Raw genomic sequence first — 12,606 nt, forward strand, 5'->3', positions numbered from 1 at the left:
AAAAAAGTAGGGGGAAGGTAGTCGAGTGAATTCAACAAAAAAAATTTTCCCCAAGATTTTGCTTTTTATGAACATTTAACTTTTTTCATTTCAGGATGTTTTTCTCCTACAATATGAAAGGGAACATACGTTGGAATACCAGAATTTCTAGTTAAACCATTACATGCATCTGCTCTGTTTAATAGAAGTTCTCAGAAATTGGACTATTCACTGTCACAGAATGTTGTATATTTGATTTTTATAAATATGACAGGAATGAAGTGAAATGATTATTTGCTCAGATTCTCTCAACCCTCACAAGGACTAGAGGCCACTGTGAGAGGTGCTGTAGAAATGCACAATAGGATGGCCCATGTCATTAAAGCTTTGTGACTCCCTGACAAGCATGAAATCCATTTGTGCTGTTGCTGTCTTCATTGCAGTTTATTCATCATCAAAAGACATAACATGTTCTTGTGTATTTCTGCTTCTAGTTGTGCTTCACATATCACAGCTGAGTATGAACAGTTTATACCAAACTTCTCAGATATGTTTATAAAAGAATACCCTGGCCAAAAATAATCAGCTCATCCTTGTGATGAATCCATCCTCATACTTGGCTTACAGAGAATCTGTTAATCTAATTTTTCTTCTTGTTTCATTTAGTGCAAGGTAGAAAATTAGTCTTATTAGCAAAGTGGCTTTAAAAGGACCATGTTTAACTATGGTCTTGAAATTAAATTTACTAAAGGACTTATATGAGAAATGTCTCATATGGGCGCTGAGTTAACCATTTTTGTTAAGCAGAGTTAAACCATTTAGCTATCTCAGATATATTTAAACATAATTAACTTAAAGTGGTATTTGACAATGCCTTAAACATTTGTTAGGGAAAGCTAGTTTTGCCAAGATGACAGACCTCTATCCTTAGGCATCTTCCTAAACTGAGCTGTAGCTTGAGCAACAGTAAAGATTTCCAAGGCAAGCAGGAACAAGAAATGCAAAAGAAATTTTGGTCTGGTTTACACTGTGAAACTTCTACTACATCTGGGTATACCTATGAACAACCTTGTTACCTGAGCAAGGACTGCTGATAATCTACCAGCAGCTGTAAACCAAGACGAACGTTCAGTATCATGCTAGCCGCTTGCTGAGAGTTTAATCACTGTTATAGATACAAATTTGTTGATGACCAGCTGAATGGGTTTTGTCCTGTTACACAAAGCAGTAGGTCATCTAAACACAGGTTTACAGTCACGTTCAGAGATGGCAAAGTTTTATACACAAGATACCTGGTTTAACAGCACACCAAGAGGCGGCTGTTTGGATTTGATGCAAGCTTCTTCTTCACTTCCAGAAGAAATTTAACATTTTCATATACAAAGAAAACCCCTTCCCAATACAACCCCCCAAACCAATACTTCCTCCCAGTGGTATATATAATCACATATTTAGGCCCACATTCAGGCTGGAAATCCAAAGGAAATTAGAGATTTTTTTTCCGAAGATCAGGAAATGTTTGGGATTTAAACACAGGCCTGGAATCTGCTCCTCACTGATGTATCTTCCCCAAAAGACCCTTAAAACCTCTGATTTGCATTGAACAAGGTAAACTATGTACTGGGAAAAGAAACAGGTTTAAAATGAAACACAGAGTGCAAAATTAAACAAGTTGAAACAGCTAAAAGAAGATAGTTGAAAATTACAGATCTAATCTAAAGCTCAAGTGAAATCAACAAAAAAAGTCCCACTGGTTTTAATGGACTGTGGAGTTTCACATAGCCTTATGCCATATGTCAGACAGCGCAAAAATGCTCTTCTGTGCACTGATTAACCTCGTATTCCTCAGAGATGGGGCGTTTGCCAGAATAGTTCCAGAAAGAGAACAACCGTATCCTTCGAGGCGGCGTTTGGGCAGGGGAGCAGAACAGGGTCTACCTGTCTGCTCGCACCCCTTGTGGGTGCTGAGGCACTCGCACACGCTGGTCGAGGGCTTGCATGGGCACGAAGGGGCCTTTGGCCCCGGCTCCAGAGGAAGCCCATGGGGCTGTGCTGGTGCTTGTGCGCTGCCGCCCAGGCAGTCCACAGCTGGTAAGGACAGCCTTGAAACTCTTGTTTTTAAGATGGAGAGCAACGTGAACACATTGGGTATGTAGGGCAAAATATTACTAAATAGTAGGCATGAGTAAACAGCTATCCAGTGAGCAGCCTAGCAGACAGATGAGAGATGACCTTAATGGGCTGCTTCCTATGACCCAATGATACTTTGCGAAGGAGAAGAATCACCCATAAGGGAATGGAAACTGTGGAATGCTTTAGCCTTCCCTAGGAGCCAGAAAAGTAATTAGAAATCCTGTTGAGGTTTCTGACACTCTTTCCTCAGCCATTTTCCTTCTTTCTTTTGCAGGCAGTCTACTCAGACATCTCCATGCTTACCATGCACTAACTCCTCAAAACACACCTTGACCGTCAAAGATCAAACATATATGGTGCTCTCTTTCCTTATCCTCCATAAACATTCACTGAAAAATGAAGCACTAACAAGGTTTTTCCCGTAACAGTTACTTGTGGCAGAAGCCAAAGAGTTCCCGAGGCACAGCCAGCCCAGCACGGCCACTCCTTCTCCTCTCAAGGTATAAGTCCTCCACCGGCTCAGGGGAGCGTGCTTACCACTGTCACTTCCTCAACTCCTTGCCTTATGAAGTGAACTGGTAGGAAAGCCAGCAGGTTCGTACTGGAACTATTTTGTTTTGGCAAAGTTGGAGGGGTTTTTATTTATTTATTTAATAGAAGTGGTTTGTGTTTCGGTTTGGCACTTTCCGTCAAAGAAGTTGCATCAGAAAATTCCTGACCAGTTCTAATCTTCATCAGTGCAGCTGCAGTGTGGTCGCATTACTAAATCTCACAGCTGGTAACTGCCCCAGGAATTCCCCTTCACAGCGCGTGACCTGCCTGGCGGTGCAGGGCCCAGGAATGCCAGGCAGCATCCGGCCACTCGGCTCCTGCCACAGAGCTGCACCCTTACTTGCGAAAAAACAGCTCAGAATTGCATTTTTACCCTAGAACCTGAGTTTCACTGAGTAGCCAGACGCCTCCCGCAAGCTGCTGCCAAAAGGAAGGAAAGGCAAGAGAAAAAGGTTGGTTCAGGTTTTTCAAGATTATAAACATTGGCAGTAGCAGTCAGCAGCGCTGCATTAAGTAAATAGGATTATATGCGGGCACCAGCTTCCTTACTCACAAGTACCTGGATCCCTGAGCAGAAACCTTCATACTCCACCTTTGTTTACAATATTTGAACAGGAAGTTTGATAGGAAAACAGCTCCTTGTTTTATAGCTCACAAAACACAAACGCTGAGCATCAGCAGATCTTTGCTATAAACATGACACAATTCGATACCTGTTGGATGCTGGTACCTGACAGAAAGCCCTGGAAGAACTGCTGTAATATGAAACAGGTTGTTCTTTTTAAAATTAACAAAAGCTTATAGAAAGAGAAAGAAAGTCAACGGTCTAATAATTTAAAAGCACATACTGATTTTTACTGAAATTGATAAATAGAAGTGTTTTTGAAACGTGACCGCAGGTAGGCAAAGCCTCTGCTTCCCCAGCTTCTTGCTATCCTTGTCTTAGGGAGCAATGGCTGCGGCACAGGTTATCTTGCTGGCTTGCGAATGTGGGGCTGGAACAAATTTTCCTGGCAACAACGTGAACTGTAAATTCCCAGAAGCTTGGAATATGTGGCTGTGGCCAGGCAGGTTAAAACCATAGTATCAGAGGTCAAAGGTCACCAAAGTGATTTGCCCCAAATTATTCTGTTGGTCTAATTGTATTTATTATTATTACTTCTTTGCTGTGTGTAAGCAGACATTTCAAAAGGTTGGCTTTTTGCTACATTATATATTTGTGCATTTTATTAGACTAATTTGAAAGATTCAAAACGATGAATAAATTGCCACTCTGTTTGCTTTATCTGTTGTTGCAGCCTATGCCCAACAGATGTCACATACGAAATTCAAATTACATCTTCAAATGGAGCATGACTTGGTAATGAATAATTCAAGACATATACTGAAAATTAGAATGCTGTTTTTAAACAGTGTGTTTCTTAGCACAGGCAGCGTCAGTGGAAAAATACTCACCTATTTATCTGGCCATTTTCCACTTCTGTGAAATCATTTGAATCATTGCTGATGTTATCATCTTCAGGGACAGTCATATTCTGCAACTCAGTCAGTTCTAATCCAGCTTTGAAAGGCATCCTGGGTGAGGAACTGTATGTATCCAAGTGTCTCTCCAAATATTAGTGTTTGGTTGGTATCTTGCAAGTAAACTGCAGCCACAATGTGAGCAATCTAAATAAAACACAAGAAAAAAACCCAAGATGTATGCCATCCATAGTAGGCAATATCACCAGAAGAATACAGTGAAACTTGGACAAGAGAGACCATCTTTACCAACCCATTTTGTATTTTCAGAGGCACTTCAGGCGAATGAATGCATTGCAGAAGAGTGGTAACATTATACTCCTTAATTAGATGAACTTCACTAATGAGACAAATTTATCCAGTTGAACAACCAATTGCTGAAGACGGTACTCGTATTTATAAACTAGTGAGCAAACAATAATATTTATTTCAGAAAAAAAAAAGGTTAACCACCTAAAAATTAAAGAATAAAAATGTTGTGCTTGCCCAAGTCCCAGTTTGTTATTCGCCACTCATCTTCTGTATGTTCTCCATGCTGCCTCTCACTAAAAAAAAAAAATAAAAAAATAAAATGCCCTCTCATAATTTTCATCACTTGTGTCCATACTGCTGCTAGGTGGAGGGAGCAGAGGGATAGAATTATTCCAGGATTCTGCTCTATTGACATCGGTATTCCTGACATTTGAATTTGTTAAGATTAATCACACATAAAGCACCCTCTGTAAATTCTCTTTACCAAAACATTTATTCTGAACAAAGGCAGAAACAGACAAAAACAAATCCTTAAACTCATGGATCATATGAGGAAAAAATAATGTATATCTCATGTCCAGCAGGTGTTGCCCAGAGATCAGCTGGTCTCTCCACTGATAGATGTGTTGTGCAAAAGCACCTAGAATAACACCAAAGGTAGATAGGAGAAATCTGCTACAGTGACATATTTCCTCCCTGAAAACACCAATCAACTGAAAGACCGCTATTTTCCTGAGTCAGACCACTCTCAGACGAACTACAGCTACAGCGTAACGTTGCGGCCACGGGATGTTATTCAGAAACAAGCTCCTACAGCACAACCCTCTTCATTCCTACCTTGTGAATGAATTTTCTGCAGTAATGCCAGACAACTATTTGCCATTCACCCTGGGCTACTTTACGAGCGCTCACACATCAGCTTCATTTGGGGATATTATCGGATCGTCAGAGCTACCTCAAAACCATCCAAATACTCATGTACAAGCAAAGCAGCAGGAGTATCCCCACATTTTACAGGCCCCCAAGGAAACGGGGGAGGCCTTAGTTCCCTTCTCGTGCAGTTACGACATCCGCTTGTTTCAAATTAATTTTACAGGACCCAATACTTCTGGCTTGTACTACATCCCTTCCACATATAAAAGGTATTTGTGAAATGAGCATTTTTGCTATAAATAGTTTCTCAGAAATTTAATTTTATCTTGAAGTTTACATTGTCTTAGAAAGATAGCTTTCTCCACACATCCCAAAGTGTCCAAATTTAAGGTGTGAATTTAAAGGCTATCCTAAAACACTTACGATAAGGTAGAATCCGCTCATTTTTACAGAAGGAGCAACTACACAACCAGTTACACAGGTGGACAGTATGGGGTGGCAGAGCTGGCCAGAGGAAGGTGCCGTGGGAGGTGAACTTGGTCCTTTGCAACTCATCTACACAACAGTTTTTAACTACAGATACCAGGAGAGTAAACATCTGGATATTAAAATGTTGGCACAAGAAAAAAATGGATTTAAACTGCTGATAAATAAATACAGACTGGTAAGCAGAAGGCGGTTTTAGCAGTGACATTCTGGAACAGTCTTCCCAGAAGCAGCAGGGATAAAATAGTCTACCTATTTTGGAAGAGAAGCTTGATCTTTTTATAAAAGGATAAAGCCACAGGAGAGAGCAATTGCCGAGGCGGCGCGCCGAATTCTGAAGCTTCTTGTGACCCCGTGTTCCTAAAATAAACAATTCTTTAACAGAAGTGACAAAGTCTGCAAGGAGATTTGCATCCACAGAGATTTTAAAATCCATGCAAAGATTCGTCTAATATTCAAGCACCGCAACTTTTCCTTTGGGTACAGTTTTGCGTCTTAGTCCCCCAGGAAGATTTTCAGAATTGCCTCGACATTGCCTGCACTTAATAAATTCCACATTAAGTGTTTTAAAAATAGGTGCTGAAATTAGCACTTCTGTGAGGTAAACAATGTGCTGGAGAGGAGACTTCACAGCTCCCTGACATGCAGCTCCTAGTTCTCATTTCTGCTGGTGTCTAGCTGAAATGCTGTAAGGCCAGACTAACAGCAAAACGGTTCACCGACTTATTTGCAAGGAATCTTTACAATACAAAAGTCCCAACATTTTTTGTTTTCGCTAAAACTCTGATTCTATGAAAAACTGAATGAAGACTCAGCAAAACCTTAGTGCAATTGATGTCGGCTGGAGCACTAGCAATAATTCCAGCAGATTCAAGGTTTCAGACAGATGAGCTAATCCTGCAGCAGCAGGAAGACGCATCTTTGAATCTGTATCAGGTTCTTCCTAGGTTTAGTGATCTACTCAAAAGAAAAAAACAAAAAACAAACAAAAAAAACAAACGCCAAGACACCCTGAAACTAAAAAACTGTTGAGTGAAATGGCGCATTGCGCACCCAAGTCTGAGAAAACCTGATCTCAGCGCCAAAACACTAGAAGAGAAACAGAGAAATGTGGGGCTGGTGACTGAAACATTAACTGTGATAGCATTAACTCATTGCAAATCTTTGGTGAAGGATAACCACCTCATCTGTAGCATCTCCATCTGTAAAATTAAGACGATAATAGTGATAATAACACTCAGTTTGTAAAGCGCTTGCAGACTTAGCGCTGAAAGGTGCGATATGCAAGATACTCACAAAAAACAGACTAAGCAAAACTCTGAAGTTTTGCCAAAATAACTTTACTTTGGATATGCACAGTGCAACATCTTTATCAGAGCTAATCACTCTAGGCTCTCTTCGCAGTCAGTGAAGTATAGGTGGTCATAAGATTTCACTCCCAAAATGCCTATTTTAAATGTCTACTTATAGATGTGACAAATCACACGCGGATTCTAAATAAAGTCTACAACCCCTAGAGGTAGGATTCACCTCAGCCGGCTTTATTCTCTGAAAGTTGCGTGACCATTCCGGGCTCAGAAGAGTCTGGCACTGCCAAACTAATTCATCCCAGCCTAAGGCAGGTGTTTGTAAGCATGCTGAATTGCTCCCTGCGAACATAGAGCTTTCCTCATGAAAGCAGCATTGACTGGAAGCCTTACACTGAGATAGCTGAGTTAAGTGAGTCTCCACCTCAAGTGTCAGTGCCACTAATAATGAGGAGAGAAAAAAAAAAATTGTTTCAGCTAATAAAATTTACCACAGGTCGATTTGGAACTATACTGGAAGAAGCATGATAGCATTTTTATTTAAGGCCTTTTCATTCATGAAATGTCATAAAGCAAATTCAAATAAAAATGCTATTTTGGCAAAAATACCTTTATTCTTAATTGACTCTGAAAGGTAATAAACAATCATCTGACCAGTGAGGGTAGCAATCCCAATCAACGCCAGCCACCATGCTTACTACCCTGCCCATCCTTGAAGCCCCCAAAAAAGGAAGCAGTGTCCCAATACCTGTAATCAAACCTCTCTCTCCTCAGACACACACAAAGTAAATCAACAACAAGAAGTACGAATTCTGCTCTTACTTGAAACTTCTCCACTAAAATAGGCAACCACACTGCATGAATCACCTCGAGAAAAAAACAGGAAAGGACTAATGTCATGTTTGAAGGAATGTCAAAGATTTGTGTTTTGTAGCTGACCCAGGCCCTCAGTTGAGTAGAAAAAGCACTGCACTAGGCTAGAAGCTTCCCTTTGTCTTTAGATATCCCATGACATGTCTTGTAAAACCTACTATAGATAATTTATTTATCATGTGCTGCTTACAAAATAACACCACTGCCTTAAAATTACGGGAAAGATAACAACTGGTCACAGACTCCATATGGAGGACACAAGAAGATAAAATGAATTTATTTTTCTCAAGGACATTGAGACCTTCACAGGCCATTAAAACACATTTTCAAGAACTGGGATCTTTTTCTCTACTGCTTTCTGAAACACCCTCTTCCCCCCCTCCCCCCCAAATCCCTGCAACTCCAGTTTTCTGGACTATCAAAACATCACAACAGCAGTAATAGGCTTGAAAAGTTGGCAGTGATGGGCTTAAAAAGTTTGTATATTTGGAAAAATATGGAGACTCTAACTTTATTTCTTTTCCTGGCTTAAGCATGAATCCTTTCCAGGCAGCATCTAGAAGAAATGTAATTCCAGAAAACTCTTCACCAGAAATCACATTCCTATCAATAACATCATCACTCCTGGAGGTAATGATGATGGCATGATTCAGTTATTTTTTTTTAATATCCTGGAAATTACATAATTCAAAAGTATGACCTTAGACGCATGACTGCCCAGAAGTTCACCAAGTACCTAAGAGGTGCTTGGAGGCAGCAGTAAGTTTTGATACCATTTTACCCCTTTCTAGGCATGGTGTTTGTCACATGACCTTGCACACTCACTGTGCACTGCCTTCACTGCATTTCCCGCAGTCAAACAGTCTTGTAGTTTGGTGATGAGATGGCACTTATCCAAGACACACTAAGCAATTTTAACTATGGAATTCAAGATAATTTACTTAAAAGCTGAAATGTGACTCAACTTTCTGTTCAAAGAGAGTTTTGCCAAGAACTCCTCTGGTAGGTTAGGAGTCATCAGGATCCAGTGCTTGAGTTTCACGCAAGCTGTTTTATTCCTGAAAGACTGCGATGTGATACGTCTTTCTTTGCCCATACTTTTGTATGTTCTTTCAAACAACAGCAATATGACCAGTAAGACTCTATGGATATAAATAATGAAAAACGGAGCCTGAAACTCTATGAACTATTCACGTGAATGACAAAAAAGCAATAATGGGCTTCATACATAACGGTATCATGTTGAAAGCCCGGGAAGCAACTCTCTCCTTTTGTTCAGCATTAGTGACACCTGACATCTGGAACATAAAGTTCCTGTTTTACTCTTAACCTACAGGAAGGACGAAATGGAGAGATTAGACAAGAGCTACTAAGATAACAAAGAGCTTGGAAATTAACGACTGACTCACATCCAGTGAGCAAACATCTGTGGTGCTTGAAATGTCATTGCCTCCAGCTACTTGGTACTGCCCCTCACCACATCGCTAAAGCCTTCGGAGCCGAAGTGGCCAAGGGAATGTGTGCCTCCATCCCTGCTGCACCCGTGCCCGGGCGCGAGACACCCTTGCCGCAGGGCACCAGGCTGCGAGGGAGAACGAGAGAGGTGCTGGCACGCACCTGACCTGCTGAGACGGGATACCCCTGGTCGGCGCAGTGTGGTGGGGAGAAGTCCTTCCAGCTGCTGCAGCTGTGCACACCCTGAACGTGAGCCCTAACCTCTCATTTCCAGGTCCCTGACTAACATAGCGACTCTTTTCTCTGACACGGCCCCCAAGATGCAAGGAATAGGAACAATAAAAAGATAAGGTGTGTGTGGGGAGAAACAACCAACTGACAGAAGACTTGATAAAGAAGCTCAGAAAAAGATCTTAGAAAAAAGGAGAGATGTACACAAATGCAGATTCTCAACCTTTTTCAGTACTGTGACCTTGTGTTGCAACAAGAAAATGTTCCTGCTCTGCCCCATCACTTTCAACACTGCCCTTCCGTATTGCCATAAAGAAAGGGAAGACAGCCCCAAATTAAGTCTCGACAGGCTAGTCAGTTGATCAAAGGCAGGCAAACAAGAAATCATAAAATACTAGTCTGATTCACCCAGTGATTCATTACTTTAGGCAAAACACTTAAAGATGAGCCATAAAGGAAAATGGTTTAAGTACGTTTTTGTTTTGAGCCCTTCCCAGTCGATTTAGGGAAGGTATTTGGCAGAGGAATATAGTCACATTTTTTCCTAATTATATTTCTCTGTGAAATCCTCTTGACATTCTCGGTTTGGCTGAAGAGATCCCAGAACTCACCACCACAAATACAGGAACTCTTGTACTCCACAGAAATTGTGCTGCCAGAGTGGTGCATTATGGGTTACCATCAACATGAATTCATAAAGACTTACTAGCACCTTAAAAATTCTTGTTTAAAAGTAATTTTTGTACTACAGAAGGAAGAACTCTTTGCATCAGTCTGCAACTCACTTTTCCTTTTTTCTTTTTTTTCCCCTCCAGTTTACATGCAATTTCTTTGCTTCAGTTTCCTTGTCTGTAAGAGACTCAGAGAGATATTTACTTGATAACTTTACATAGGTATTATGAGAATTAACTGGATAATGCTTGTAAAGCACTTTGGGCATGAAAAAAGCCACCATTTTTACTAAGAGCGGCTGTTCAAACTTCTTGGCTTGGATTAAGATTAAAGCAATAAATACGTATCAGAAAGGAAACACTTTCATTTAAGTTCAGAATATTTAAGTAGGCCCACAACATCTTGTTTTTCTTCATAATACATTCTTTTAAAGCAGTAGTTATTGCCAGGCTATTTGCTAAGCTTGTTTCTACAGAAATGAGCAAACTGAGGAAAAGATAGAGAGAGAGGGGAGAATGCGGGAGGAAGGAAAGTCCCAGTTATGCTCAGTCACCACTATTCCCCGAGACAAGAACAAAACCAAAAAGCAGAAAGCCCCGACGAAAGGCAGGACAAAGACCCAGGGTGAGGAACCAGCAAGCAGGCACGCCGAAGGGCCCTTCCTCCCCTTCCATGCGTTAAAACCCTTGTAAAAAGCAGGATTTGGTCATGAAGGACAATTGATCCTCCATGTTCTACGACACTGCAGAAAGGGTCTAACAAGGCAGAGGATAATCCTTTGTATGGGGGTAGGTGGAGAGCGGCAGTCTCCTCCCAGCCCGTCTCCCATCCGCAGCAGGGCTCAGGAGTCCAGCAAGTCCCACTACGGCCCCAATAGCCTCAAGCGACCAGGCAGAGGATGCTGCAGTGTGCCTTGGAGAAGTGTTCGCCCTGTGGTGCCTCTTCAAAAAAAAAAAACAACAAAAAAAAACCCAACAACTCCAAAAAGGCAAAGTCAAACAGGAGTCATTCAGCACTACAGTGAAGCAGGTTCCATTTTAGTCAGTGAATTTCCACTAAGTCACATCACAAGGCCTTTGCTCGCTGGAAATAGGGTAATTCCTAGATTTCGGAGAAGTTCTGCCAATTGATTTCAACACAATTTCAGAATGGGCTCCAAGCCTGAAAAATGGCAGTTATTGATACTATGCATTCTTCAGCAACAGATGGAATTTCCTTTTAGATACTTTTTACAGCAAGTTCATACTTCGCTGACAAAGGAAGTAAAAGTTAGATAGAACAACGCTATTTTCCCCCCTTTGTAGCTGGTTTTACTTCTGATTTTAGATGGCTAAAATGAGTATTGCAAATCAAATAGAAAAAGAGCGTTTGCTAGTACTTTACTTTTAGAACAATGACTGGTCCATGTCATTTTGTCTTTCAAGCAATAGTAAAAAACAAAACAAAACAAAAGATGAATGAAAGACCACAAAGCAGCAATGACAATCATTTGGAATATAGGTTAGCAGAAATGCCCAAAAGCAGTATGTGGGTCACAGACTCATCCAACGATATGTGGCAGGTTAAGCTTATAGGAGAGGGAGACTAGCTTCTTCTAAAATCAGCTGCCAAACATGGGTTTTATTTCAGTTCTTCTAATGTCACATAAACAAAGCACAGGTTTACACACTTCTTCATCTTCTCTTTCATGAAGACGATAAATTATAGCTACAGGTTGCATTACAAACTCTGAAAAACAAGGGAACGAAACCTCTACCTTAAAAGAAAGCTATACGTATGGACACGTGCATATATGCAGCAATGCATTCAAACCTAGCACCTTTTTGTTCTCGTCTTTGGCTCGCTAAATGCAAGCAGCTTAGCTGTTACTCTATATTTACGGGCAAATACACACACACACACACACACACACGCAAATACACACACACACACACACACACACACACGCGTGCGCCGTGGGCCCAGCCCACACATTCTGAATACCGTGTAACTTCCCCGGGCTCTGCCGGCAGCGTCCGATTTAAGCGAAAGGCAGGAGCACTTCTGCCGAGGGCAGGCTGAAAGCCGAGGCCACTCATCCTGTGGGGCTGCGACACACACGACCCGGCCGCCCATTTGCAGCGACCACGTTTTCCAGCTCCCACCGCGGAGGGTGGACACGCGCCCTCTCCCCCCCCCCCAATTTATTTTTATTTTTATTTTAACGCTGCCGGGGAAAGCTCACCGCGGATCGCCGCTCACTGCCATTTTTAAGGCACACTGCAGTGTCTGG

General features: G+C 41.4%; 1 protein-coding gene across 1 annotated transcript in view; it reads right to left on the reverse strand.

The window, feature by feature from the left end:
• SLC38A1 (solute carrier family 38 member 1) overlaps positions 1-12,465 on the reverse strand; it is a 43,160-nt gene extending 30,695 nt beyond the window's left edge. Inside the window, exons 1-2 of the mRNA XM_026072424.1 lie at positions 12,318-12,465; positions 4,120-4,332 (exon numbers count right to left, since the gene is read on the reverse strand). Coding sequence (XP_025928209.1) covers positions 4,120-4,238 — 119 coding nt within the window. The 5' untranslated portion in view covers positions 4,239-4,332; positions 12,318-12,465. The remainder of the gene's footprint in view (positions 1-4,119; positions 4,333-12,317) is intronic.
• Positions 12,466-12,606: the final 141 nt, after the last annotated feature.

The sequence above is a fragment of the Apteryx rowi genome, unplaced genomic scaffold, assembly GCF_003343035.1.
Source record: "Apteryx rowi isolate R43461 unplaced genomic scaffold, aptRow1 scaffold_341, whole genome shotgun sequence".
Classification (NCBI taxonomy): domain Eukaryota; kingdom Metazoa; phylum Chordata; class Aves; order Apterygiformes; family Apterygidae; genus Apteryx; species Apteryx rowi.